This window comes from Petromyzon marinus, chromosome 4 (assembly GCF_048934315.1).
Source record: "Petromyzon marinus isolate PM22_M1 ecotype Great Lakes invasive population chromosome 4, UKy_Petmar_22M1.pri1.0, whole genome shotgun sequence".
NCBI lineage: Eukaryota > Metazoa > Chordata > Hyperoartia > Petromyzontiformes > Petromyzontidae > Petromyzon > Petromyzon marinus.
The window spans coordinates 21,279,751-21,307,570 of NC_133670.1; the positions used below are offsets into that span (position 1 = coordinate 21,279,751).

Genomic DNA, 27,820 nt, shown 5'->3' on the forward strand with positions numbered 1-27,820 from the left:
AGTGGCCATGGTTGTTTAGTAAAAAGGCTAATGGCGCATTGAGGATGAGGTTTTCATGGCTCCTGTCGAAGCGGGTTTTGGATATGATGCCGTTTGGATTAGAATTGGCCTACGCAATGATTTAAGTGACCGATTACTTTACCGATGATCCGTTCGATGAGTCGACTCATTTGAATTCGCGAAAAGTGTGATAAAAAAAAATCCCCACTTCGATTCTCTCAATGACTGCTGCACGGGAGGCGATGGTCCGCCGTTGGTGTCGTCATCGGCATCGTCAGGCGCGTCACGCTAGGCGTGGCTTGTCCGGGGTTGCCCGCCTTCGGGAGTCAGGGTGGCCGCCATTTTTTACGTGGCCTCGATAATCTTCCACAAAGAAGTTGTCAATTACCATTTATAGTTGATAAATTTACTTGACCCTCCAATCTTTCCAGCTCTAGATTGGATGAGTTAAGATTGGTTCCATGAACTGAATTGCCTTGAAGTAATTATAAGAAACAGCAAAAAATATTTAATAATGTCTGAGCTTAAATGAGGCCTCATCTTTCGTTGGAAATATCACAGCGCAAAACTGTCATTATACAGTACTGCTGACAAAAGAAAAGTCAAGGTATTGTTGTATATATACTTTATTCTTAACATTTACTATTGTAACAATGATTTGTACATACTGTATCTGACGGCATCAACTTAATTCTATGACTTCCAGACATGCAAATCATTTTAAATATTGCATCGTTATAACATTTATGGAATATAGACGATGGAACATACACATTGAATTGGCTCTTACATGGATACACACATAGTAAACCAGGGTAATGTTTGGTCTTTACGTATTGTTATACACCACTAACACAACTGCATTTACAATAATTTTCTGGAATTGTTTTTATGATCAGTTTTTCCTGTTTGGTGGTAGACTCAGGTAACCATCACTGATTAAAAATAAATGAGGACCACTTCGTGGAGAAAATCAACAGCGAGTATTCTATGGAGACACTCACCCTCGTAATAGCAACATGGAACTTCCACCACTGTTTCAGGGTGGCAACGAGGAAATGAGCACCACCTCAATGCTGATTTGAGCATTGAGGTAATAGTAAAAAAGAAACTTAATTAAAAAGTGCTACAAATAACAGCGTGCAAAAATTCAAGAATTGAATCATTTGGCGGGACCCCGGGGTCCTGCAAAAATCAGGTCAATAATTATTATTTTTCAGTCCGCCCACTCGTGACCCCGACAGCAACGCGCCGCCCACCCAGACTCGTGCCAACAAGCGCCAGCAGGCGGCGATCACCACGATGGGCGCCACCCCACCGGCCAAACGCGAGCCCCGGGGGGCGTCCGCCGCAGTCGCGCGCGGCGACAACGCCCTCCGGTCAGCCGTCCATCCTCAGCTTCTTTGACAAGGCGGGCCCGCCACCCAGGCAGTGAATTTAACGTGTTTATGTAATTTTTCAACTTTTTACTAAACTTAGTGCCCCGAGTAGCTCTCGACGAGGCCTATCGATTGACACTAGTTTTGTTGTCGGTAAGGCAAGACTCGTGTCGCTACGCGGTTTTTCCCACCCCGGGGCAGTGATGGGACCCCGGGGTCCCGCTAATTGCTTCAATTTATGCAGCGCCCCATACTTGTTTTTCTTAGGTTCGTCACATTTTGTTCTTATTTGTTGGCGTTACAATATTTGGCAGATTTCACAGTAGTTAAATTGTCGCGTCGCTGATTGTACATTTGATTGGAGGGAGGGAAAAAATTGTTTAACTCGAAGAACACATCTCAATGATTTATCTCAAGATTAATTTTTCAGAATGTGGAAAATGGCCAAGTGCAAGGGCAGGGAAAGCCATGGAAACAAAGTCCTTCATACCAAATTTATTGGTCTTCGGCACCTAAGAGACATTGGCTGTTTATAGACTGCGATTGTATGGACACCTCCAGATAGTGGCAGACAAAAAAAAACCTGCCAACCATTGTTGAATTCCAAAAGAGTGTTTTGGTTGGCCCCTTTCCAGACTCAAACCTGGTTGGGCATCTGTGGGGCTGAGCCGTAGTGTTGAATCTCTAAGTAATACAAGCCACTGAACTTGGCAAACTTATTAAACCCCCTGGAAAATTACAATGGTAATGGGGAATCATGACTAAAATGGCGGAACACAATCGTCCTAACAAAACGACAGCAGAGTTAAAATGGATGTACCAACACAATCATTAATAATAATTGACAGCCCTCTGTCAAACCAATGCTGAATGTCGGTCGCTCATACCCGAGTCTAATAAATATAATATTAACCCACTCGAAGTCATGATTGTTTGTATAAGAGTTACACATTATGCCAAGGAATTAACAATGAGGTTAAATATATGTACGTTTTGGACAGTCGTACTTGATGGAATGTTATTTACGTTTGTCTTTTCCAGAACTCAATTGACTAACAGGCAAATGTGTGTTTTTAAATAACCAATGAATACACCGTGCAACTTCACAAGCATCACACATCATCAGACACCCAAATGTCATCACTGAGGAACTCACCTGGCAAAAATACTTGTCACCAGCCATTTCACCTGTTGTTTTTAATCATGATCGCCCATGATCAATCCATTGTGAAACAAAGGCCCCCCTCAAGCCACCGCCATCTCTCACGGTCCCGTGATCCACTGCGTACCTGCACACGAGCAGATTCCATCGCTCCATCTCCTTGGTGATCGAAACCCCCCTCAGACGCATTCCATTCCCTGGTTGGCACTCAGTCATTATTTTTTTACTATCTGCCATCATCTGTTCTTGCGACATGTCCTGCCCAAGCCCACTTACTTTTCATAACAGTTTAAATAATGCCATTTACACGCATATGTTCTCTCATCTATCTGCTTATCTTGATGTTGTTCTCTATGTCTTTGCAAGCACGCATCTCTCAACGCTTGTTTGGCCACTTATCGGTTTTTGTTCAATCTTAATTTGGTTCATGAACCACAGCGTCAATGCAGGTATTACGCACTGTGGCACTGGCACTGCTTATGGACATGTAACCTTTCAAGTCCAGATACTTCATTGGGCTATCCTAACACCGACCTTTCTGTTCAAACAGATTGACAAACCATGGTGCCTGCTCACACTTGCTCGGCTACTGAAAGGAGCATAACCCTGAGATCTCCAGGTATACTCGGTGCGCCATTTGCATTATTGCTGACACGTGTCCAACAGCATATGACCAGGCAAAAAAAAGACATAGCAAGGGAGTAGCCACAGTATGGTCCCGTCTACTCTAAGACGTACGTTGCCAGCTGCATTTTTTATTTAAAATGTTTAAGACCCGTTTGCAGTACCTTTGCACGTGATATACATATAGCGTATAGCCATCATAGACTCAATTGTGTTACTGGCCACAGTAACACTTTGCAATAAATCCATTCGTCCGTTACACTTTAGCGTCTAATATAAAGTACAGTAAAGAGCTGTAATTATAAATAAACTAACAAAGAGCACAACAGTGACTCTATTTGACTTTAACTCTGTGAGGTAATATTTATATTTGTGGAAGAAGAAAAAACATACCTAAATAAAGTTTATCACTGAGTAAGCCACTCTAAGAATAAATATGTAAAAACTGCCATTCCATGAATGGTATCTTCATTTGTTATTACTCTTTTATTACATGCATGGTACAATCAACACAACATACAGGATTGTATTCCAAAATACCATCTGTCCAATGTCATCTGTTCTAGGTAGCACGGAAAGGATACAAGTTCAAACCCTGGTCGAGGGTTTACCCAGCCAATCTATCATCCCTCTGGCAGTCAGGAAAAAGAGTACAATCTTGTGGAAAGTAAGGATTAGTCTACTATAGATAAACCGACACCCGCCATAGGAATGTGGAATTTACATCAACGGCATAGTGCTGCAACAGAGATTGCCTAGTGCCAGAGATTGCCTAGTGCCATTGCTCGTTTGAGGGCAACGGTTTTACTTGGTAAAAAAAACGTGCAAATGTTCCACACGTTAAACATAAATGGAAATATACACATACATATATACTGTCTTGTAGGCCTGTATGTAGGATATTATCACATAGACTGCATATATTAAACAGGGACAACACGTGAATGGGATTTTAAGGATACCCACATATTTTTAAAGCACGTCAACCCTGGGGTTTCACTCATTATATGATTTGTACAAAATTACAGGGTTTCAAATGTCACTTAAAATGATGTTGGGCCTAAGTATGAAAATGCTGCAACTGATATGTGGCCCCAGGTTAAAGGGGGTAGCAAAGTCCACCTCATTTTCGAATCTCTGGCGAGGCGTGCAGGTGAACTAATTGAGAAACTGCACGTGCTAGCAGTGGCTTCATGATCAGCACTTTTTTCACATTGACACGTATATATTCACAGAGACCCATAGACTCACACAGAAACCCATATGACCACATGGAGACCCACCTAGAAACTGGAGTGTGGCTTCATCATCAGTACTTTCTGCACGAGACGGACACTCGCAGCCCACGAAGCTTCCCGTGATAGCTGGTCCGGTTGGGAGCCCAGCACTGGCGCCGCCTTTGTGTTCCAATAAGTTAGTCTGCCTGCACATGGCCTGCACGTGTTGTCACCTGAGACTGTAAAACTTGAAGTGGAGTCTTTAGCCTCCTCAACCTGGTGTCATGAACCACCACTGAATTATATAAGATTCCTATCCATCAGCTCAACAGTAACGATTGGGCCAAGTTAAGTATTTTCAACCATTTCTATCCAATATCAGCCTCATGGCTTTGTTATTTTCCCAAAAAATGTTGTACTCGATTCTTAATCGTGCTTATCAAACAATATCGGCCTTTCTCTATTTTTCATGCCTTGCACGTTGGTACGTATCGCCATATGTGGCATCCTGTCCGGGTCCATTCTCAGAACATGTCCAAATCAGAAGTGGTATTTCTTGACCTACCACTATTATCACTAAAATCTGTTTTCTGCAGACTTCAATTCTCAGAATTCCTTCCAACTTATTTCTGCAGTTTTTGTTTGTCGACTCTCCTCTTACTTTACCCGTATAAACATTATCAGCATTACAGTTGTCTCGCATACTTAGTATACTTATTGCTGTTGAAATGTCGTGAGCCTTTCAAATGCCTTGCACGTTCAGTATTAGATATGGTCTTATTCTTTGAATGACTCCTTTGCTATGTCCATTCTACGATACTAATCCCCCAAGGTATAAAAGTTTAATACCTCTTCTTTGACTTTAACATTTACCTCTTCCTCTTGTCTGCAGATTTCCATAATTTTAGTTTTCTCCATGTTAATCCTCAATGATTTTTGTTGTTGCAATCTTGGACCAGTGCTTTGAGGCCAATATCATATTTGTTTCTGTTCAGTTTAAACGGTCCTTAGAATTGACCACTTGTTCGAGTGTAACTCCTCGCTCATTCACTATTGGCTGTCACAGTTAGCATGCCAGCTGATGCAAGGTCACAGTGTCACAGAGAGCTAAGCGAGTCGTCAGGACCAACTGCAAGCACCAACTTTTTGTCCTTCCCCCGCACCTCCGATTAGCACGGTTGGCTGTGTACGGTGCAAAAGAAGTTCAACAGACATACAGACATACCACACTTGTGGATGTGGCTGTCTGCTATGCAGAGGTGCTACCATTTGGGTTTACCCTATACACCCCTGCCTGAATATTTGTGTACTTTATAATGTCTTTACATTTCTGCATTAACATTCAGTCATCTAACATGCACATGCCCTAAAGACTATACTCTAATCCACTCCATAACACGTGCACCTGCTTATCGTGCACGCTTGCATGTTAACACACCGTCTCACTTTCTTCAGCATTTTGCTCACCACTCACCAGTCCACCCACTTGCCAATTTGTGTGCTCATCCATCACTAATACTCTCTCTTACCCATCTGCGTCCGAGGTCTGGCAGCACACTAATATGACTCCTTATAGCATTCTCTCTAACATTATTATCCTCACTATGGTGCAAGTATATCGTTATTCTCAATCTTGCTTTCAGAAGAAAGTCCAGCATTTAAATGACCAATTCCCAGGAACATTGCAAGTGCAAGGCTTTGGTCATTTATTTAATAGGCCACATGATGCGCAGCAGGTCCACTGTGTTGAGTGTGCAAAGCTCCGAACTAAATGACTGGATTGCACCTAATTTTTGGCATCATTGCTTCTCATTTGATCCGAGGGTTAAGCCTTCCTATCCCACTTCCTCCTGCCGTGTCGTTCATCTCTCGTCCTGTCCCGTCACGCTCGGTAGAGGTTTAACTTGCACGGTTGTACCAGACTTGTGGGAATTGTGCCAAACCTCACACGATTCCCGTATCTATCTTCAGCTCTCATCAGGTTTAGATCCCCTTGACCTATATGCATGCGCTTGAGCAAAATGTGATCGTGCATTGTTAATTAAGTGCGGTAACTTTTTGTGAAGGTTTAATACTGGACAGTGACCACAGTTGTACTGCAATTGGAATTCTCTTCTCAAGCTAGGTATGAATTTTTGGATCAGTTGGGGCGTGGCGACCAAGTAACCATAAAGCCAATGTAACTGTGCCCGAATATTTATGAGCAATGGGCAGTGCTTATATATATGTTACGATTCATGAGAATGTGTTTGAAATTCCGCATTCACATGATGGAGGACCTGTCCTCATCACAGGACACATGTAGTTGCTTTTCTAAGAAAATACAGAGATGCTAATTTCTTTGACCCCAGAGATGATGATGATGATGTTAGTCGAACCTGAGACGTGAACTCTCAACTTTGAAAACATGAGACAAGCACTCTTTCGTGCTAAGTAACCAATACACACCCTCATGCACGAGTGCGGGCTGTCTCATTGGTCTAAAAGCACAGGAAGAGCATCGAGAATATTTGTCAAGTGCAAGAAGAGTGGTGGCTGACATCTGCAGGACGTTTTCATCGCTTGCAGGAAGACTGACTGACATTTTGATACCGTGGCGCGTTAAAGTGTACACATGAAGAAGCAACACAATTCTAGAGAATTATGCTTAAGAAAAGAAAACATTTAGTGGCACCAACTATCACTATGATGTAAAAGGGGCCGGGATGCTGGACGCCACAAACTTTTGCTGTCTTTTCTCACAGCACTGTCGTGTTTGGTGCTTATTCGTTTATTCAAATCATTTTAAATTTCACAGTTACTGTACACATAATGCACACGTACATAAATGTCAAGTCAAACGGCAAAGTTTTTGCAATTAGAAAAAAATCAAAGGAACATTATTTTTACTTTGAATATACACACGAAGACCATCAGAACACTGATTTAAAGCTTTCGTGACTGCAGGGATTCATATTCTTGGTTCCTTCGGTAAAGTCACGTAGAAGGGAAACAATAAATAAAAAATAATAATATTGTTTTATATTTTTAATATTTTATTGTTTCCCTTCTACGTGACTTTACCGAAAGAACCATTTTTGTATTATTTCATTGTTTCCCTTCTACGTGACTTTACCGAAAGAACCAAGAATATACATCAGAACACTGATGTATATTCTTGGTTCTTTCTCCATTGTCTCTGAAACACGAAAAATCTCCAGATTTTCATCGTGAACACAATTCACTACACTGGCACAGGCAGGGTTAAAGTCATCTGCATGAAAGTTTTAGCCCTGCCAGAAGGTAGAAAACAATAAATCATTTCAAATAAAATATTAACCAAATAATATCCCAACACAGTTTATCCATTAGTCTAATTACCTTTCAGCACCTAGAGGATTGGAACGCTACAAATCTACGGATAAACATCAAAATACAGTGCATTATTTACTTGCGCAAAGTCACAGCACGTTTCCATCAGCTCCTGCTGCACTTTGGGGCATTTCTGCTGCTGGTCAATTAAGCCAGGGAGGCCTCCAGGACCAGCCCGCATTTAACATGGAAAGTGGCTTTATTGGCGCTAGTGCCGGGCCATTAGGCACTCCCATAAGCCTCGTTTCTGCAGCTCAGCCAAAACGGGCCATGTGCTGCCCGCAGTGCAGAGGGGCACACACGGCACGCATTTAAACAGACCCCGTCCGAGTTGCAAGTTCTGCGGTTGTGCAATCGCGTGGCGTACTGCATTGTCCTTCAAAATAAAAGAACAATGATGTTCAGAAAACCTTTTTTTTTTACCATGATCAAAGTATGAAAAATAAGAATAGGTTTTACCTATTTGACGTTTGAGGATCTTAACGCCTGTTTTATTGCCAGAAAGGGTCAAACCTATTCTTATTTTTCATACTTTTAAACTGGCAGAAAGATGCCATGATGTAGCTGATCGCCTCGAGCTATAAATACTTGCGTTGTCTTCGTGCTATTCGCCCTTTGGCTTTCTCTGATCTGACGCTGGTGGGACGAGGCCACAAAGAAGGCTGCCTCTGGTGTAGGCCAACCAGTTTCAAAGACAATCCATATATTATCAAAGTTTTATTGCATGTTCACCATAAGTACGTGTGGTTAATGCAGACCTGATTCCTTGCAAAAGGTATCTGGTGTTTGAATATCCTGTGTTATTGCCAAAAAGGGTAAACCCTATTCTCATTTTTCAGTTATTCAGAAGCTGTACACTTACATCCATTGTAATTGATGTACAGTATACAATTAAAATGTTAACTATAACTTGCATTTATGTTGTGCTCATATCACAACGCCTCGGAGCATTTTGTTTTAGCCCCGGGAACCTCCCTGACGACAGCTATCCATTGTGCAGTACAACTTAAATGCAGCCCACTAAAAGACTCATGGATTTACCCACATTTAGTCTCTCGTTTGTTTTACCATAAACTGTTTTATTACCACAACACTAACCGAGTTATGAAATGTACTATTTTCCATTGTTTTCAAAGCTACTTTTAGATAATATCGTTTTAGTGCAGCTGTGCTATTGTAACGTAATTCAAAGGTTACCTTTGCAGCACGTGTCCTTTGAAAGCAAGCACTCATTCTTTCAAATCCGCAGATTAATGTAGGTTTGAACATGTTACATATAAATGCGCAACGCTTTACACTGCTATAACGTGTGATTTACATACGTATTCTGTGCTGTTTTCCACTTAATTTTTTTTTTACCATACTATAATAATTTCTAATCTAAATTCTAACAAGACAAAAATGTTTAACCACGTTTACCTGCCAAACAACTTGCAGGCCACGCAATTTCAGTGGTATAAACTAGTCTGACTTTTTTTAGTTCCACAGCTCACTGCAATTATGAAAGTATTACACTTCAGTCTCCCTTCTCCCCGTCCTTATTACACAAATTCATGATCGCAATATGATTACGGCAAGTTAATGAGTACCAGTTACCATTATCTCAAAAAATCTAAACGTAAAAAAAAAGGTCTGCATGATCTGTTGCAGAGTATGGATGCCCCCTGCTGTTAAAACGAAAGTTACCGTCTCCAGCCACAGTAAACACCAATAGTTGCGGAAAGCTATGAACTGTGGATTGCTCGTGGCTGGAGACGAATTTGAATAAGTTTTAGACTTGTTTTTTTTTTCAAATCATGATTTGCAAGTACACCTCACTGCGCATATATTTGCACACGCTTCATGCTACCTAGTAAACCCAAATTGTTAAATGTTGTGGATTTGGTCTCCCAACACACGGGGTGTGTGGAAGCGGTCAAACTTTGCCATGTTTGTTCACGTAACGTCATTAATTAGCTGTCGGGTGGAGGAGGGAATGTAACACACATTTTACTAACACAATCTCACGCAGAAAAAAATAACAACCTCGTAGTCCCGTCAAATCCCAGTAATGTATTGTACATTTATTAAGTTAGTTAATCATATTAATCCCCTATAGGAAATAAGGCCACTGTATATTTAGTAAGAGGGTGGTATACTGTGCACAAAGGAACGAGGAGATAAAATAAAATTCGGTGTTGCAGTTATGCGTTCCTCACCTTGAGACCGGTTTGACTGAAACGCGAACAAAGTAACTCACATGCCAAGTGGTAGGCCTCGTTGTCGGCATGTGAGGTATCATGTTGCAGTGGCAAATTGCGGGAATGCGATTTCAAGAGCGCAGCTTCAGAAGTGCTCCTCCAGGAGGCGCGCTCGTTGACGTGAAGTGTTCGAAGCAATCCGCGCCACAGAGATGGGCCAGACAATGACCGAGATTTAAAAGAGCTCAATCGCGTGAAAGAGCTATCCCTTATTAAATAAATAAAAATAATTACGACTCTGCTTTGCCAACAAGTACATTGACGTGACAACGTTGTTTAGTCATTTATTGAATATCACGCATGCTCAAGTATTTTATACACCAGAACAATACTTTGCAATGCAACTGGATAGTAACATTTCACTCAACTATTAAGGAAGATACGTCATTGCTTGATGTGGTTTTTCACATCAGTTCATTACTATGATGCTTAATGGTACATAAAACAGCAAAGGTCAATCAATCCCAATCACCAACTGCAGAGGTCACCATTGAGCATGTTTATCAAAATATATCTTTCCACACCAATAATCAATAAAAACTAATTGTATAAACCAGGCATAATGATTAATAACATTCGCAAGTTTCAGCCTTCAGGCCAAAATAAACAAAAACAAACCAAATAGTCTTAAACCTCCTGCAGAAACTCAGGCAAATTTAGATTTATGTAAATAATTGCCACATTGAATAATACAAAAACATCGGTAAATAAAATCAAAACGTATCTGAATACAGATGAGGGCTGTTGCCTAGGTGGTCAGCTGTGTGCAATTCTGACCGTGATGTTCACTCTGGCACAGCAGATGGACTCATTAACATGGTGCACCACAGCCATTAGGAAGCATGCGTTTTCTTATGTATCACCATATGCCTGTACGCTATTGAAATGAATCCTTAAGATGATCTTTTTTGACAAAACAATTACTATTTAATTATGCTTTCACTGTACATATTCATATGCGTCGCAGCTGTCCTCCGAAAACTTTAATATCAAACTTAAAAGTGTCGCCAACGCTATAAAATGTACGATCGTAAGTTAACGACTGAAGTAGGTTAGTTATTGCACTGCCGACTATTTTGTACTCCATTTGTATTATGTAAAAAAATGTGTATTATGTTATGGTACATTTAGATACAACATTTAGGCAATTAGCTGACCAGCATGGTGACATTTTAGTCAAACAACCCCCAATGACTGACCTGGCACTGGGGGAGGCTGTCACCCAGTAGTGGATTGACAAATGGGCTGAAAGTAAAAAAAAAATGGTCAGGGGGTCATCTTAACCCGATATCCTTCAGGGGTCAATGAAACGAGTATTACTTTGTGGGACATTGGTCAGTCTGTGGAGGCTGTCCCCTGCCAAGAGAAAGTGAAATTTTTCGCCACTGGCTTGGAGCCACTAACGAATACAAGCACAGCCCTAATACTCATTTTAGGATGGAGGCACTTCAAACAATTTAAGTCATGTTACAATTAGATGCTTTTTTTTAAGTTGCTTAAATACAGCCATCATTTTCCAGCTGGTTCAGAGCAATTTCTTCCGAGCACCTTCCTTTGCACCGTCAGGATCATGCGCTGCCCGTAGAAGCGTTGATAGTCCGGAGGCAACTCTGCCAGCGACTTCAGCGCGCGTTCCAGGACCTGCATGGCTCGTGCGGCCGCCACTGGGTCCTTGTTGCCGTAGGTGTCCGTGCGGTCGTAAGCGTCAAGCGGAAGATGCCGCCAGAAGACGTTGACGGCCACGCCAAACTCCAAGGACGTCACGTTGTGAAACCACAGTGCTGCCAGCGACAAAGACCCACGTGAGTGGCGTTCACGCGGAGACTCAAGCTGCACGTCAACGGGACAGCACACGTTGTGCCTAAAGAGTGCATGCAACTTTTCTGAAGGATATCCAGGGTACAATTTATAATCTAAAACGATTAAACTAAACTGTTTTAACTTTACCAGGTAAGGCCCAGAGCAATATAGGTATTTTACAGATGGGACCTGACCACAAATGATAGATCAATGAATTGGCTTATCACATGTAAATTTACAGCAGCCGAATACTCTAAACGCGTGTTGATTTTAAATGGGGCGGGAAAAACCAGAGGACCTGGATAAAAATCCACGCAACCACGGGGAAATCGTGAAAACTCCCAAATATGCAGGCGATCAAACCCACAACGTCCTGCATACCAGGCAAGGTAGTTAACATCTCACCACCGTGGCTCCATGGTGGCAAGATGCCTGTACCAGTTACTGCTTGTTGGTTATACTTAAGGGTGCTAATAAGTGGTATTCCAGTAGAGAATGGCCTTGACCATAGGAATGTGGAATTTTCCTCACTGCCTCCAGGCCACCTACGGAAATGGGGACTGCACATGCTCATTTTAGTAGGGAGACACTTTGACACGTGACTATATTATGCGACGGCCATGGCTCATGATCGGCGGTATTGTTTCAATTAACCTAAGCTATTTGCTTTGTCCTTCTGCAAGATGATAACAAAGTGAGTTTCTCCTCTTTTATTAACCATATATTGTCAGTGTGGTTTAACAAAAAAAAACGTAACATCCAATTACTCTTTAGTAAATGGCTTTTAAATGTACCAATCCCTATACTAACTGCACTTAAAGCTCGTACATTAGCCAGGGTTCACTTACGTTTAAGGACTGAGCTTGCTATTCAACTTGAGTATCCACACAATGCACCCTTCTAGACGGTATACCATCCATTGAGGTGAAAATAAGTAGTGCCTCATCACTTCTCTACATATAATGGCACTTGGCTCAACTAATGCGTTCAGAGCATGCATTTTATATGGGGCAATATTGGTCGACTTTATCTTTCGGTTTTAATTAATACATTAGTCAGAAAACAGCAACGCATGTCACTTGCAATCTGACTGCTATAGGCTGTTAACCTCCAATTACCCCGGTGCTGAAATCGTCCAGTCAGTTGTAACCGAGTTAAAATTCAGTAAATGAGCCATGCTAGCTCGCTTCATAACGTAATAGAAAACTAGCCGCTAGCAGCGTCGACAGTAATCAATTCGGCATTATTAAAATACTACAAACACCCTTGTAATAATGAACGACAGCCGTGGTGATCTACCCAATAAGTGAACATTTATGGAACTATTTTTTATTCATTACTCGGATCAGGCACGTTAATAGCCGAGTTTTCTTCATGCGAAAAATGACAAAAAAAACAAGTACTGTGGAAATTTGGAAAAAGTTACAGGCATTAACATGGCATTAAAGGCGACGGACGCAATGTCACAAAATACACTTTCTGTGAAATAAATCCCATACAAACCAAATCACACCAACATTCACAATAACTAGTTACAACCCCTAAAATAAATCATGAATGCCATATAGCTCGGTTTAAACATTTAATTACTTTCCCATGTGGAGGAAAGGTCAAAAAGTCACACCAGAGATGGGACGCAGCACGATTTTCAAAGTGTGAAACCACAAGCAGTGATTGGCTGAATGTCACGATGGAGAATTTTCTGGCTCATTAAAGGCAAAAACAAAATGGGTTTTATTTGTAAAGGCGCATGCAGTATTTGTGTTAATAATTAAAAATGTATCCGGTTCAAATTTACATGAACTGCTTTCAGAGGGACTAAAAACTATACGTGTTTTTTTTTTCTTCAGACAAGGGGAATGGATATACATGCTATACGGACACAGATCACGGTTCAGCATGTCGGCCCGCCGAATACCTGGAATGAAAAGGACATCTCCTGCCTCCAGCACGCACTCGTGCCAGGTGGCCTTGCTGAACTCAGGAAATGTTTTCAAGTCCGGGCTGTCGATATCCAAGACTTCTGATTTGTCGCCTGCTCACGTACAGCCCAAACACATGACCATTGCAATACCATTGTATTCTATCATATTCTTACGTACGGCGATATGTCCAGGAGCTAAATGCCAGGAGGGAGGTTGTTGATTGTTGCCGTTCCTCCGTTGAAGGAACACAGACTACGGCAGTTTATTTTAAAATCCATAGTTTGGGTTGCATGGCCAGTCAATCTGTGGCTTGTCTTTAATTTTCCATTCATGAAGATGTGTGTGCATCGACCTGTTTATGCTCTAATGCGGTTGATGGTTCCACCAGTGTCTTTGAAGAATGTCAAGGCCAGAAGGTGCGATGTTTGGGGCTCGAATGAGGTGTTTATTACATTTAAAATGCAATGGGGAAAAAAGGAGACCTTATGAAATTAGACAATGAGTTGTCATAGACTGGGCAAAGTGCTCATTAAATAATTAGTTCGAGGATCTAATTTATCTAGTAATATAATGCTTAATTCATAATCATATGTGACCTATGTTGCCAGATAGTTTGAAGTATTTAACGATTGAATATTAATTATATATAGTTTTAAGTAACTTTATCACATATTGTAACGTTGCTCATGTGATAAATGTGCAACCTCAGCACATAGTCAATTTAGTTTCTAAATGTGGATTTTAACATTCAAAAATGCAATCTGCTACCCCCTTAAGGCTTCTAATATATTTCCTTGATTCTGACAGCGTTCACTGTACAGCATGTTTTCAGTAACGTTGACACAGAAGACGATATATTAGTTGTCTCACTTTAAAATAAATAAACCCTGCAGATTACGACGCAGTTGTGATTTGGAAAATATTCATGCAAAAAAAAATTAGCAACCGAATGTTAAATCACCACCTTTTAAATAACTATAGATATCAGATTACACAATTCCCTCCTACAACTGTACACATTCCTGCAAGTTATTATGATTCATGGTAGCCGATATTTATAATGCAAGGAGGACACCTTATAAGGCATGACAATACACAAAAGACCAGTTTCACAAAGTAGTTATGAATGCAACAGACGCAGCTCCCCAGTGCATTATTAAACATCTCATACAGTTTAGCGAGTTGTTAAATAATGCAAGTTCTGTATTAGTGCATGAAATGCTTTTGCCTCTAAACGCAGTGCCGTCTTGCGTCGTACTGGCCACTTAACAGAAATTATTGTGCAGTGAATGCTCATTGGCACTTGGGCTGGGATTTTTAAATATTCATCACTGCTACATTTCTTTTGTCACCACTACCACCTTTAAATGACACAGCGAGATGCAGAATAATTAACAATTATATACAATTAAATGCATAATAAGACTACACAGCAAAGATAGTCACACATTTAAGAGAATTAGTCATTTTGATGTAAAGCTTTCGTGACTGCAGGGATTCATATTCTTGTTTCTTTCGGTAAAGTCACATAGAAGGGAAAAAAAATAATACAAATATAAAACAATAAAATTCTCACGACGTTTCGATTGCAACACAAGCAATCATCATCAGGTGTGAAAACCACAGCAATTACATTTCAAATTTTCTTGCTGTGGTTTTCACAGAATTAGTCATGTCACACTGACTTTATGTAAAGCACATTATGAAGGCTCATCTTTAGATACTAATGATATATAACTTTATAATTAGGTGTGGAGCAGTAGTATAGTGGTTGACGCACTGCGTTTATGAACACGAGAACCTGAGTTTGGTTCCAAGCACCGGTCACGCCAGTGGAAAGTGTTCAGCCATTCCTGCCCTCGGCTCATGGTAGACATGGTGTGGGGGAAGCCTTTATCCATTGGTGGATTGGTATGTTTACCTATGTTAAGCAATAATATAGTGGCGATGGCAGTGAAACATATGAGAAGGTATTTTTAGACATTTTTCCATGCATTTCATCTTGATGGCTCTTCTTGATATTGTATTACATTGCTATCCAATGATATGAAAAATACTAGCTGTACTACCCGGCTTCGCCCGGGGCTTGGATCCACCACGCGCGGCCGCCTTTGTCTCCCCAGTGGCGATGTTCACACCACAGCAGTTACTCATTTGAGGCTGAGTCGACCTAGGGGAGGCCCAGGAGCGGTTGAAATAATCGTCACCAGTGGTGGCCATGAGCGGGAATCGAACTCGGGTCGCCGGGTTCGTAGTGCAGCGCGCTAACCTCTAGTCTGGAAAGAACCCGCATGGCAAATTTGTTGCATGTCGGGAAGTATGCTAAACATTTTGAACAGACACACATATTCACAACTTTGCCTTTTATATATATGGAGATAATCCTCATCATTGGAAGCAAACCTCATTTAGTTTCGCAGAGATAATTGATATCTTAACTAGTGCTCACTAAATTATGAATTCAACAACTTATTAACCAATTGCATGTCAACGATAAGCGAATCCGTTTAATTTCTGCTTTTGCAGTGAGACTCGAATATTATTGATTTCGGGCCCCTGAATGTGACTGTCACATTCAAGGTCTATGTCAGTTTAACATGTAGGCTTTCGCGACGAATATCATCCATAATATAGTTTTTTTTAGTTAGATCGCGTAAATATATATAGATGTGTCGTTAAGCCCGCCACCACCCGACACAGACAATTAGTAAGGTTTGCATTGTAAACAGAACATGCCAATTCATTACTAGTTCAACAAAGGCTTACAAGTGACACAATCACATCTATCCCTCTATTTAAGGAACGAAACAGGAGGATTTCTTCACTAATCTGGCTGTCGCCTGATGAAGCTAGTTGTAATGGCGAAACGTCGTACTCAGATTGTAAATGTTGTGGCTTGGCTCTCCAACACACCGGGGTGCTGTACTAGTAACGAATTGGCATGTTCTGTTTACGTGACAAACCTTACTAATTGGCTGCAAGGTGGTGGCGGGTTTATCGACACATTAATATTTATGCGACATAACCCAAAAAAAAACTATATTATGGATAATATTTATGTTATCCGATTAGTCGAGCACGTGAACCAATTAATCGGCAGAGCAATAGTTCATGTAAAAAAAATTATATTCCAGCTTGACTCTTTGGTACCATTGAGGTAGAGGAAAGGCACGTCACTGGGGCTGAACAACACCACTCTCTTCCTGCCCACGACCTGAATGAGCATGTTATCCATAACCTGTACGAACGAGCACAGCAAGAGTAGAGTTAGCAACAGCACACGACGCATTTTGTTATAACCGTAACATTTCATATCCGATTATCTTAATGTATACTGTGCTTTATGTACTTTTGATTTTAGTCGTTGTCAATATACTGCTGGATCAAAGGCTTTCCCTATGCTGTGTTGATGATGGGGGTTATTTGACCATATTTTAATACTTCACCACACTGGTCAGTGTAGGCTGGTGACAAGTAAGAGGAGGGGAGCTGGCATACAGCTGATTTCACTTGCCACTGATGTTACCAATGACAAGAATTTGAACTCAGGTCACCGGGCTCAGAGCACAGTGCTCTAACCGTTGTGCCACCACTCACCATTTCATCTAAAGACTAAAAAACATTCACGAAGTTTTACTTATTCAGTTGACACACGGTAATATAACATATTTGTACTTACATAAAGGTTACATGTGATTGGTAATTAAGAAAGCATTGGACTTTGACCATGATTCATAAAAGTATCACTATTTAACTAAGCTATTAATAATGCAAAACAGCATACCTTTCCTATTCGAAGTTATTATGTAGATCAAAGTTGTGGCATAGGTAATGAAAGTAATCAAAGTGCATTGTTCTATAACCTCAACTGCAATACCTGTACAAAGTATAAATACAATTCTAGATAGGACACAACAAAGTGTGCGGTTTCACTAATGTTAAATAGAAGGGAAAACACAACTTATTCTTGGTTCTTTTGGTAAAGTCACGTAGAAGGTTTCGACTGCAACACAAGCAATCATCATCAGGTGTGAAAAACCACAGCAGGAAAATTTGAAAAAAGTGGCGTTTTTTTTCTTAAAATTTTCTTGCTGTGGTTTTCACACCTGATGATGATTGCTTGTGTTGCAGTCGAAACGTCGTGAGAATTTTATTGTTTTATATTTTTTTATTTTATTGTTTCTCTTCTACGTGACTTTACCGAAAGAGCCAAGAATATGAATCCCTGCAGTCACGAAAGCTTTAAATCAAAATTAAAAACACAACTTGTTAAATCACAATATTTTGCAAATACCCCAAAATCACGTGTTTTGAGTCTGTCGCTGCAATGGAAAACAAAAACAAGTGGACCCAAAAGTGCACAGCCACACTACCCAAGACCTCCGACTGGCACGGTTGGCTACGTACGGGGTGAAAGAAGTTCAACATACAGTAAAAACTTGGATTGCGAGCATAATTCGTTCCAGAAACGTGTTTGTTATCCAAAGCACTCGTATATCAGTTGTGATCACGTGATGCTCGGCAGACAAAGCGTATACGTACTACTCGTATTGCAAGACCTCACTCGTTTATCAAATTAATATTTATTTAAAATGTTTGCTCGTCTTGCAAAACACTCGCAGACCAAGTTACTCGCAATCCAAGGTTTTACTGTATATACATACACATGAAAATTAGTAGGGCTGCTGTTTTAACTTGTGGCAATACATTTTTCTAAATAGAAAATGGACCGTAATTTATGTTTTGCATTTATAGGTAGGGGTTTAGTCTCCCAAATAATTAATTAACAGAAATGTCCAAAGAAATGGAACATCCGAGAAAATATCCAACAAGGCAATGGAGCTTGTGGGCCGGTGCTAGGTGGATTGTCACAGCGCAGAACAGTCAGAGATGGCAATTGGGGGAAGGCATTCAGCCTGCAGGGGATTGATTGTATGAAACGATGATATCTTAAAATAAAGTAAGCATGCAAAAAGAGTGTGAATGCGCCGAGCGTGATACATCATAGTGTGTCCAAAGCTGAATGCCCGGGGAGCTGATGCGGAAGACACTTGAGAAGAACTGCTCTTCTTCATAAAATTCAGGGAGGATGACATCCTTGGCCAACTCGGGAAACTGCTTTCTTATGTCAGCAACATCCTGTTTGGGAAGAGGGATGGGTCTGCCTTTTTCTTCACGTGTACGCTGCAAACTAAGTTTAACAAAGATTCCAATTTTCAGGGCATACGCTCCAATAGTTTTAGATAAATGTGTCAAGCGATATAAAACATGAAATGCATCACAAAACTATTAATGGTATTTTAAAAGTGCTGTACGGTACATTAATGTTGCAACAATTACGCCACTGATGGCAACGTTGGTTACCTTTCTGGGGTCGTTGCCCAAAGCTCGCAGGTAGTATTTTTCATTCTGAAACAGAGCCCGTGTTTGTCATTTTTCAGTCATGCAAATCACTCACTCATTTTAATACACATACAAATGAGTACCTCCTGGTAACACGTGTTAAGTGTAATGCTATATGAATAATTTGAAAGTATCTACTAACCACTGCATTTAACCAACTTATAAAGCGTAGAAAATGTCTTGCCACATGTGCATTGAGCAGTGTGCACATATCTCACGTTTTTAAGCTTCCTTAAGCTCACGTAACCCTCCATATTGAGGTCAGCGTGGAGAGAACGCCAACAGAGAACGCGGATGAAGACCCAGTGTGAATGCAAACACTACTTTACCTCACAAAAGAAGAATTTAGAGTGCTTTTCTTCAGCCGTGCGTTGAATGAACTCATCGAACGGGAGGGTTCTAAACAACAGCAATTGTGCTTCACTTAAATTCGGCAACACAACTCCAGCCCGAATCTGGTGGATAAGAGTCAAGCTGCTTTGCACACATTCACCAACAGGTGCTCCTGACTTCTCAAAATGCAAAGCTGGATATAATCACACTTTATAGCAACACATGCTGAGCACAATGGTGGGGGGGGGGGGAAGGGAAACTTCTTATACAGGCACACTCGGATATAAGCACGGCTTCTGTACTAAAATTGCGAGTACAGCAAACCCCTTCCCTCTCGCGGGTTTAGCTATTGCGGTTTTGCGCCAGTTTTTTGAGGAACAGCTCGCTGATCGTGCCCTCGACCATTGATCGCGAGATTCCTGTACAACATCGTTAACTGTACCGCTCGCGGCGATGATGACGCTGCCGCAGAAGAACCCACGCGGTGCCGTCTTGTCTCCCAAGCAGCCAATTGCGTGTCACAGGTCACGTGTTCCCAGACTCCAGTGAGGTAGTGAGGTTCAGCCACAACATTTGTATTATTCTATATGAGGAAATATCAATTGTAGTTTACATACAATAAACTTCCTGTTTAACGTTAAGGTTGATGTAGGGTAACATAAAACAACAGGGTTGTCGTATTACAAACCATGAACCAAACCACAGTTTTCCCATTTGCCTTTGAGTTTGCGGATTACGGATTTGCCCATTGTGGCTAATAAAAAAAAAGTACTTAACCCATTCAATGGGCAACGATTTGCTGTATTTTCACGGCTGGGTTGTAACAGTCCAGCATGTGTAATTTGACGCACCTTAGTGTTGGGCTCTGTATATAAATCAAGGAACAGAGGAGAAAATAGCTTGTCGCGATTTATGTTTTTACATTTGTATCTGTGTCGGACATAACTTGAAGCTACAATGGCAGCCTTAAAACTAAAAGAGGTAGTTGCATTAAGATCATGTAAATATTCTAACAAGGAAATGAGCATTGCTATCTTGTATACCGAATATTCATCAATATAATGTAACATTGTTTTTTGTTAAATACCATAACACATCCACGCTCACAATAACCAAAGTTCATCACATAACCATCCACGGTCCCTTAGTTACACAGGACGTATGCACGCATTCACGAAGTAACTGCTGATGCCATCAAATCGATTACCAAACTCAACATGGTGAGTTGCTTTTCAAATGGAAAGTCAACGGTTCTATAGGTAGCATGCTCCTCACCATGACTATGTCAAGCCACAACCATAGACTTGGGGGTGTTTATGGATGCGGGCAACGCTTAAGTGCTGGGTCGAACCCAGGGTCAACACAAATTACCTTTTCAAACAGCAAAACGGATTTGCAGCGTCATTCAGAGTGTGCGTAACTCAAACTCGGTGCAATTCATTCGAAAACTGAACAAGTGCTTCAAATGAAATACATTTGAATTAGTTGAACGCCTTTTTACTTCTTATTACTATTTGTGACGGACACCCCGTTTTCACGCAAGAGCATGCTCACTTGTAGGCAAAGTTCTTGTGGATGAAGTCCATGCGAGGTGAGGGGGAGGCGTGGACCCGGACGGGCCGTGTGCCCCCGGCTGCCCGCAAGTACTCGGCGTCCCAGCGAGACAGGCACGGCCCCAAATCCACGCCTCGCAGCACTGCCGGCCGTCGCTGTTAAAGCACCAACAGGGCCCAGCAAGCACCAACAGGGCCCAGCAAGCACCGTCTACAGCAGTGGTTCTTAACCTTCACTGCAGCCTTGCACTCCTTTGGTTTTCAACCGTTAAAAATGTATGTTAAATAAATACACAGGTTTGATGAAACACGGTAGTTGCACTTACATGCCCGTGCTCAAGTTGTTTCGATGATTTACCTTCTTAAATTTTGATTTAAAGCTTTCGTGACTGCAGTAATTCATATTCTTAGCTCTTTCGGTAAAGTCACGTTCAAGGGAAACAATAAAATAATAAAATATATATAAAACAATAAAAATTCTCACTACGTTTCGACCATAACACAAACGGTCATCATCAGGTGTGAAAAGCCACTTCTTTCAAATGTTTCTTGCCATTGGTTTTTCACACCTGATGACGACCGTTTGTGTTATGGTCGAAACGTCGTGATAATTTTTATTGTTTTATATATATTTTATTATTCTATTGTTTCCCTTCAACGTGACTTTACCGAAAGAGCTAAGAATCTGATTTACCTTCTTTTAAAAAATGTGCCATGTCTCGCACCCCCAGGGGGTGCGTGCTACCCCAGGTGAAGAACCACTGGTCTTGAGCAAGTGGTTTTCAACCGAGGGTACGCAGACCCCTGGGGGATACGCGAGGTGATTTATAAATGTGTGAAATTATGTCATACATGAGAGTCATTGGTGAATAATCATGTATGCATCTGCCAATATAAAATAACTACGATAACATTTTAATCCATGTGGTAACATAGAACGATATGTAATACCTTTCTAAACTCATTGATGATAAACAATGTGGTTTCTAAGAGTAACCGGCGAACTTGAACAAATTACGTCATGCATGCAGATCGTTCGTTGAATTTGTTTTTATTTGTTTGCAGTCAGAGGCTAGTTAGGATACCTCACAAAATGGACAAATTGGTTAAAACACTGATGTTCATTATTCACATTTATTTCCCAGCAACCATGATGGGTCAGACAAGGGGGTACTCGGTTGAAACTTAAATTCAACAAGGTGTACAGCAGTATTATATATATCTATTCTTAGCTCTTTCGGTAAAGTCACGTTGAAGGGAAACAATAAAATAATAAAATATATATAAAACAATAAAAATTATCACGACGTTTCCACTGCAACACAAGCAGTCATCATCAGGTGTGAAAACCACAGCAAGAAAATTTGAAAAAAGTGGCGGTTTTTTTTTTACGTTAGCACCACGGAGAGCGATTTGGCAGTTATTCAGATGGACGAGCCCATCTATGCTCGGAAAAGAGGAGGGGGGAGACGAAAATAATGGATGCGGTCTGAAAGCCACCGTGTGAACAATCAATTAAGACCCGAAATGGTTTATCAAATCCTTACAATGATTGCTAAGCCAGAATCCATCTTCTCGGTTGAAATTGTCTCTGTGTTTGTATATGTGGATAGCCTCATGAACGAATCTCTCATGGTAGCCAGATGGCTTGCAAAGAACCTCTGTCTTGGAGAAGTCAATGTCATGTGAGCCTACTGAATTCTAACAGTGATCTGCCACGGCCGAGGTGTTGGTCCTACCGTGTTTAAGTAGCCCAAAAAAAGTATTAAGAACCACTTAATAAGAATGCACACACCCAGCAACTGCTCTGGGACCAACACGTTAACACCATCAAATATGTGCAGTATGCCTGCATCACAGTGGACGTTGGGGAATACAGGAAATCCTCTACTTACGAACATTCGACTTACGAACTTTCAGAGATACGAACAAACCGTTCCATATGTCCAGTTGCCTGTTTGGACCGAGAGGCCTAAGTTCAACCGCCGCGCAAATAGATGGCGGTGGTGGCATCTACATCTGCAGAACAGGAAGAAAAGGTGGCATCTACATCTACAGGACTTTATACATCATTAAACCTCCTTTGCCAGTACCAAAATGTAATAATAGGGTTTTTTTCTGGCAACAAAACTGAAACCTTTTTACAAGGATTCATGTCTGCATTAACCACAATACCTGCAGTCAAAATGCAAACAAAAAACATACTATGATAATATATGCATTGTGTTTTAACCACTTTATACATCGTTTAAAGCGATTCCCCGTGTTTAGTGTACATGCCATACATGTGTAGAGGTGTTACCGCAGGGTGACACGCGGTTGTAGGGCGGTGGCCACAACCACGTCCGCTACGGCCACCACCCTGGGGGGCTGTGGGGGACGCTGTGATCCCTCCCAGCCCCGCCCCTCAGTGAGGGACTGTATAAAAGGTGGGACCTAGAGAGCTGAGAGGGAATTCGACTCAAGCAAGATGAAGAGCCAGTGAAGAAAGAAGATCGACTAGCCAGACCCTGGAACTCCTTTGGCCCGCTGTCCTTCTGAGGGCCGGGCAAAGCAAGCCAGGGTGCGACATCAGAGCCACGAGGCCCGATGTCCTTCTGAGGGCCGGACTCGTGGGGCTGGTGATCGGGACCTGCGCTGAAGCTGGGCCAGTTCAGAGAGCCTCCTGAGAGAGGACCAGGATAGAGGGAACCAGGGAGCAAGCCTGGGCTAAAGCTCGGGGAACGTTCCCTCTGTAGAGTACGGGTGAAGAGGCCGTTACCTCTTCAAGTATCAGATTCGAACACTGTAATTGAAGCGTCTGTAATAAATACGTGTTGCCTCCAATGAACAGTCTCCGATGTCAATAAGGCCACTACACATGTCTGGAATGAACAGGAGTACAGTTACGAACAGATCGACTTGCGAACAGAACTCTGGAACCTAACTCCTTCGTCAAGTAGAGGAGTCCCCTGTACTGTGAACATCAACATCGCCCCCCTAATGGCAGACTAATGCCCACTCGCACAAACAGGTGCTGTGTTCATCTTATATGGGCCACGCAGGACAAGCTGCCACCCGGCTGTCCCTAGGCTAAAACGCTGCACTCTTGAGACGTTCGTTACGTTATGGGTGCACTATAAATGCAGTAGTTGTAATGTATCACAGGGGTGTTGGAGGTCTCAATGAAGGAGACAGTCCACAAGAGGTAGGCATCTCACATGGAAGTTGGGAGCTGTCTCACAGGATACTGTATTGAGGTCTCACCAGGGCTTCAGAGTCTATCACAAAGGTGGATTGTGTGACCCATTTATCAGCCTCCTTAAATTAAATTCAATAATTTCACGTAGTTCAATGTCACTGGTTGTCATGACTATCATCAGCCAATATGATAGTTAATATATTCTCCATTGGTGTGTGCCTTTATTTCTCCCGTTCATTTTTTTGGAAACTGTATTTTGTAATGTCGCTATACATATTTATTTTGGTGAGTGTATCTCGTCACGTGATACCCTTGGGATTTCCAAGTATTTTGCCACTCTCTGGAAGAAATCTCTGTGTAGGAGCAGCCTTTACATTCTTATTTCGCATAAATTGTAGTAGGCCTTGGTCCGCGAGAGCTCAGATGATTGGATCAATTTCCAAATGTGTGAACTGGTGCGTGGTTTGGATTTCTCACCGAGGTGAAGAAATAGGCCGTAGTAGGAATTTAATCAGAATGTCATACCTGTCAACTCCTTATCAGTGCCTACCTTATTACAGACCAATTCAGATCTTATTGGTCAACCCGATCCTGTTATAAATCTCAACGTTCATCCTACAAAGTCCTATCACAGGCGAGAAACACAAATATATATTTTTTGCCCGTATTGAAACGGCTGTACGCCGTACGGACCTGAAAACTGAATTTCCCTGTACAAGAATATGGGGTAAACCATATGGTTGACAGCTATGGAATGTACACTGTGAATATCCCATTGGGACAGGTTCCACGTGGGCTGGGGACGGTATATTACCCAGGCATGAATCTCTCATTGTTTTACAGGTTGCTTGTACATTGTTGTAGGCACGTGATTCAGTAGCCACAGACGTAGCGCGAGGTACACTGGATGCACCATCTCTCTTCTGAGATCCCACTGTCACCGTCATCCTTGAATCTCACCCCGGTATCCAGAAGATCGCTGCCGGCGGACTGTGGAATCGTTCAGAATAACAAACACCTCACCCGAGACCCAAACATCGCACACCTCTTCTGGCTTTGACATTCATCGTCTAAGGGGCCGTCCATAAATGACGTCACGCGATTGTTGACCCCCCCCCTCCTTGTCACACGGTGTCACAAAAAGTCAGACCCCCCCCCCACTCAAATATGACGTCACAAAGCTCTGCCTCCCCCCCCCCCCCGAAAAAAATATAAAACATGCTTCAAATCGCTTTAAACTATTGTCATTGTAGTGCGTATTTCATGTGCACTCTGATGTTGTAGGAGAAAACATTAAAAAGTATATTTAATTAAGTATAACGTGTTGTCTATATTTATTTAAAGTTGCGCATTTTTACGTGACGTCACATGTCTCAACCCCCCCCCCCTCCCCCCCGCTCGTCACACATCGTCACAAATGTCTGACCCACCCCCCCACCCCCCCAGGTGCGTGACGTCATTTATGGCCGGCCCACTTAGACGCCTGCTGTTAACCACCAACAGCATCGGAACATCGTCAGCGCCTCCCGATTATCGCGGTTGGCTACGTACGGTGCGAAAGACGTTCAACGTGCACGCAACATCAACGAGCGGCGGGCGCGCGCGTACTCATTTCACGAATGAAAAAAATCAGAAGACGAGCCCCACAGCACGGCGCGACTGTAGCCATTCAGTAGAAACCACGCGCCGCTGAGTAAATCATCCTCGTGGCCTGCGGCGCTCCTTCAACGGATGAAGAGCAAAAACGTTACGCGAACTCTCTGGCCCGAAGCCCCCTCTCTCTCGTTCCCGGCCAAGCAGGTCATAAATGAAATCTGCGTGCATATAGGCGTCTCACCAGGGGCCGGATCTCGTTTACGAACACCTCCTTGGTGACACCGTTGTGCAGACGCACCTGCGTCCTGTCGCCCGCTGCCATCGCCCGTGTCACGACGCTGAGACACGTCCTTCAGCTCCCTGTCTGTCTGTCTCGCTTTCTTATTTACGGGCAGCGCGACCCCGCAAACTTCTCCTCTCGCACTCTCAGTTACCCCGATGAGCCCGCCGCACTGCAAATATAAACACGGCACCCCGAACCCGTGTGAGTCTGTGTGTGTGAGAGTGTGTGTGTGAGTGTGTGTGTGAGAGAGAGTGTGAGTATGTGAGTGTGTGTCAGAGTGTGTGTATGTGTGAGAGTGTGTGTGAGAGTGTGAGTGTGTGAGAGTGTGTGTGAGTGTGTGAAAGTGTGTGTGAGTGTGTGAAAGTGTGTGTGAGTGAGAGTGTGTGTGAGAGTGTGTGAGAGTGTGTGTGTGAGAGTGTGTGTGAGAGTGTGTGTGTGAGAGTGTGTGTGTGTGAGAGTGTGTGTGTGTGAGAGAGTGTGTGTGTGTGAGTACGTGTGTGTGTGTGAGTACGTGTGTGAGAGTGTGTGTGAGTGTGTGTGTATTAGAGTGTGAGTGTGTGAGTACGTGTGTGTGTGAGAGTGTGTGTGAGAGTGTGTGAGAGAGAGAGTGTGTGAGAGAGTGTGTGTGTGAGAGTGAGTGTGTGTGTGTGAGAGTGTGTGTGAGAGAGTGTGTGAGAGTGTGAGAGTGAGTGTGTGAGAGTGTGTGTGTGAGTGTGTGAGAGAGTGTGTGAGTGTGTGAGAGAGTGTGTGAGTGTGTGTGAGAGTGTCTGTGTGTGAGAGAGTGTGTGTGAGAGAGTGAGAGTGAGTGAGTGTGTGAGAGAGTGTGTGTGTGAGGGTGTGTGAGAGTGTGTGAGAGAGAGTGTGTGTGTGAGAGAGTGTGTGTGTGAGATTGAGTGTGTGAGAGTGTGTGTGAGAGTGTGTGAGAGTGTGTGTGAGAGGGTGTGTGAGTGTGTGTGTGAGTGTGTGTGAGAGGGTGTGTGAGAGTGTGTGTGAGTGTGTGAGAGAGAGTGTGTGAGAGTGTGTGTGTGAGTGTGTGAGAGAGTGAGTGTGTGAGAGTGTGTGTGTGAGTGTGTGAGTGTGTGCGGGGGTTCTTAATTCGGTGGAGCGGAGGCGCAAACGCGCGCCGTGCTGGAGAGAGTCCCCTCGCACCTTAATATAGTGCGATTACTGTACCACGGTGATATTACTGTACTACAGTACGATTACTGTACTACATTGCCGTTACTGTACCACGGTGATATTACTGTACCACAGTACGATTACTGTACTTACATTGCCGTTACTGTACCACGGTGATATTACTGTACCACAGTACGATTACTGTACTACATTGCCGTTACTGTACCACGGTGATATTACTGTACTACATTGCCGTTACTGTACCACGGCGCGATTACTGTACCACAGTACGATTACTGTACCATGGTGCCATTACTGTACCACGGTGCGATTACTGTACCACAGTACGATTACTGTACCATGGTGCCATTACTGTACCACGGTGCGATTACTGTGCAACAGTACGATTACTGTACCACGGTTCGATTACCGTACTACGGTGCGAGCGCTTCCTTGTCCTACACACCGCACGCCCCACACCGCACACTCGACTTAGCGGCGTGTCCGTGAAGCGGAAGTCGCGTACGGTGCACTCAGGCATGCACTGTGCGCGCGCGCGCGCCACGTGCTCGCGCGCGTACAGTGCACGACAAACGCACGTGCGCGGAGAGACGGTCGCGCACTGTACGTACAGTACGGCGGGGGCGTGGTGCC

The 27,820-nt window shown here is 42.6% G+C and overlaps 1 protein-coding gene and 1 long non-coding RNA gene across 5 annotated transcripts; one reads left to right on the forward strand and one right to left on the reverse strand.

The window, feature by feature from the left end:
- LOC142910587 (uncharacterized) lies at nt 1-13,712 on the forward strand. The gene is made up of 3 exons (XR_012933010.1): nt 1-607; nt 3,092-11,775; nt 13,624-13,712. It is a non-coding gene; the product is annotated as an uncharacterized LOC142910587 (long non-coding RNA).
- TYW5 (tRNA-yW synthesizing protein 5) lies at nt 10,245-27,808 on the reverse strand. 4 transcript variants are annotated; one of them, XM_032945580.2, is made up of 9 exons: nt 27,597-27,808; nt 26,063-26,216; nt 20,989-21,143; nt 19,431-19,500; nt 19,063-19,107; nt 18,700-18,837; nt 16,849-16,936; nt 13,692-13,808; nt 10,245-11,754 (listed from the first exon to the last, which is right to left on the reverse strand). In XM_032945580.2, exons 2-9 carry the CDS (start codon nt 26,084-26,086, stop codon nt 11,483-11,485), a joined length of 909 nt encoding a protein of 302 aa, XP_032801471.1. In that variant the 5' UTR covers nt 26,087-26,216; nt 27,597-27,808; the 3' UTR covers nt 10,245-11,482. The 4 variants fall into 4 exon arrangements, with proteins under 4 accessions (XP_032801471.1, XP_032801441.1, XP_032801457.1 ...); XM_032945550.2 differs by having other exon boundaries at nt 26,006-26,216; XM_032945566.2 differs by having other exon boundaries at nt 26,006-26,216; nt 27,583-27,808.
- Between the last annotated feature and the right edge of the window lie 12 nt (nt 27,809-27,820).

What these genes read in the sequence shown, in the direction of transcription:
- TYW5 (XM_032945550.2), bottom strand. Translation starts at nt 26,086, where the DNA reads ATGGCAGCGGGCGACAGGACGCAGGTGCGTCTGCACAACGGTGTCACC. An exon ending in CTAAATTCTTCTTTTGTGAG is followed by an intron (nt 19,108 to 19,430) that starts GTAAAGTAGTGT and finishes GCTCTGTTTCAG; the next exon opens with AATGAAAAATACTACCTGCG. An exon ending in AGATGTCCTTTTCATTCCAG is followed by an intron (nt 11,755 to 13,691) that starts GTATTCGGCGGG and finishes TGTCGCTGGCAG; the next exon opens with CACTGTGGTTTCACAACGTG.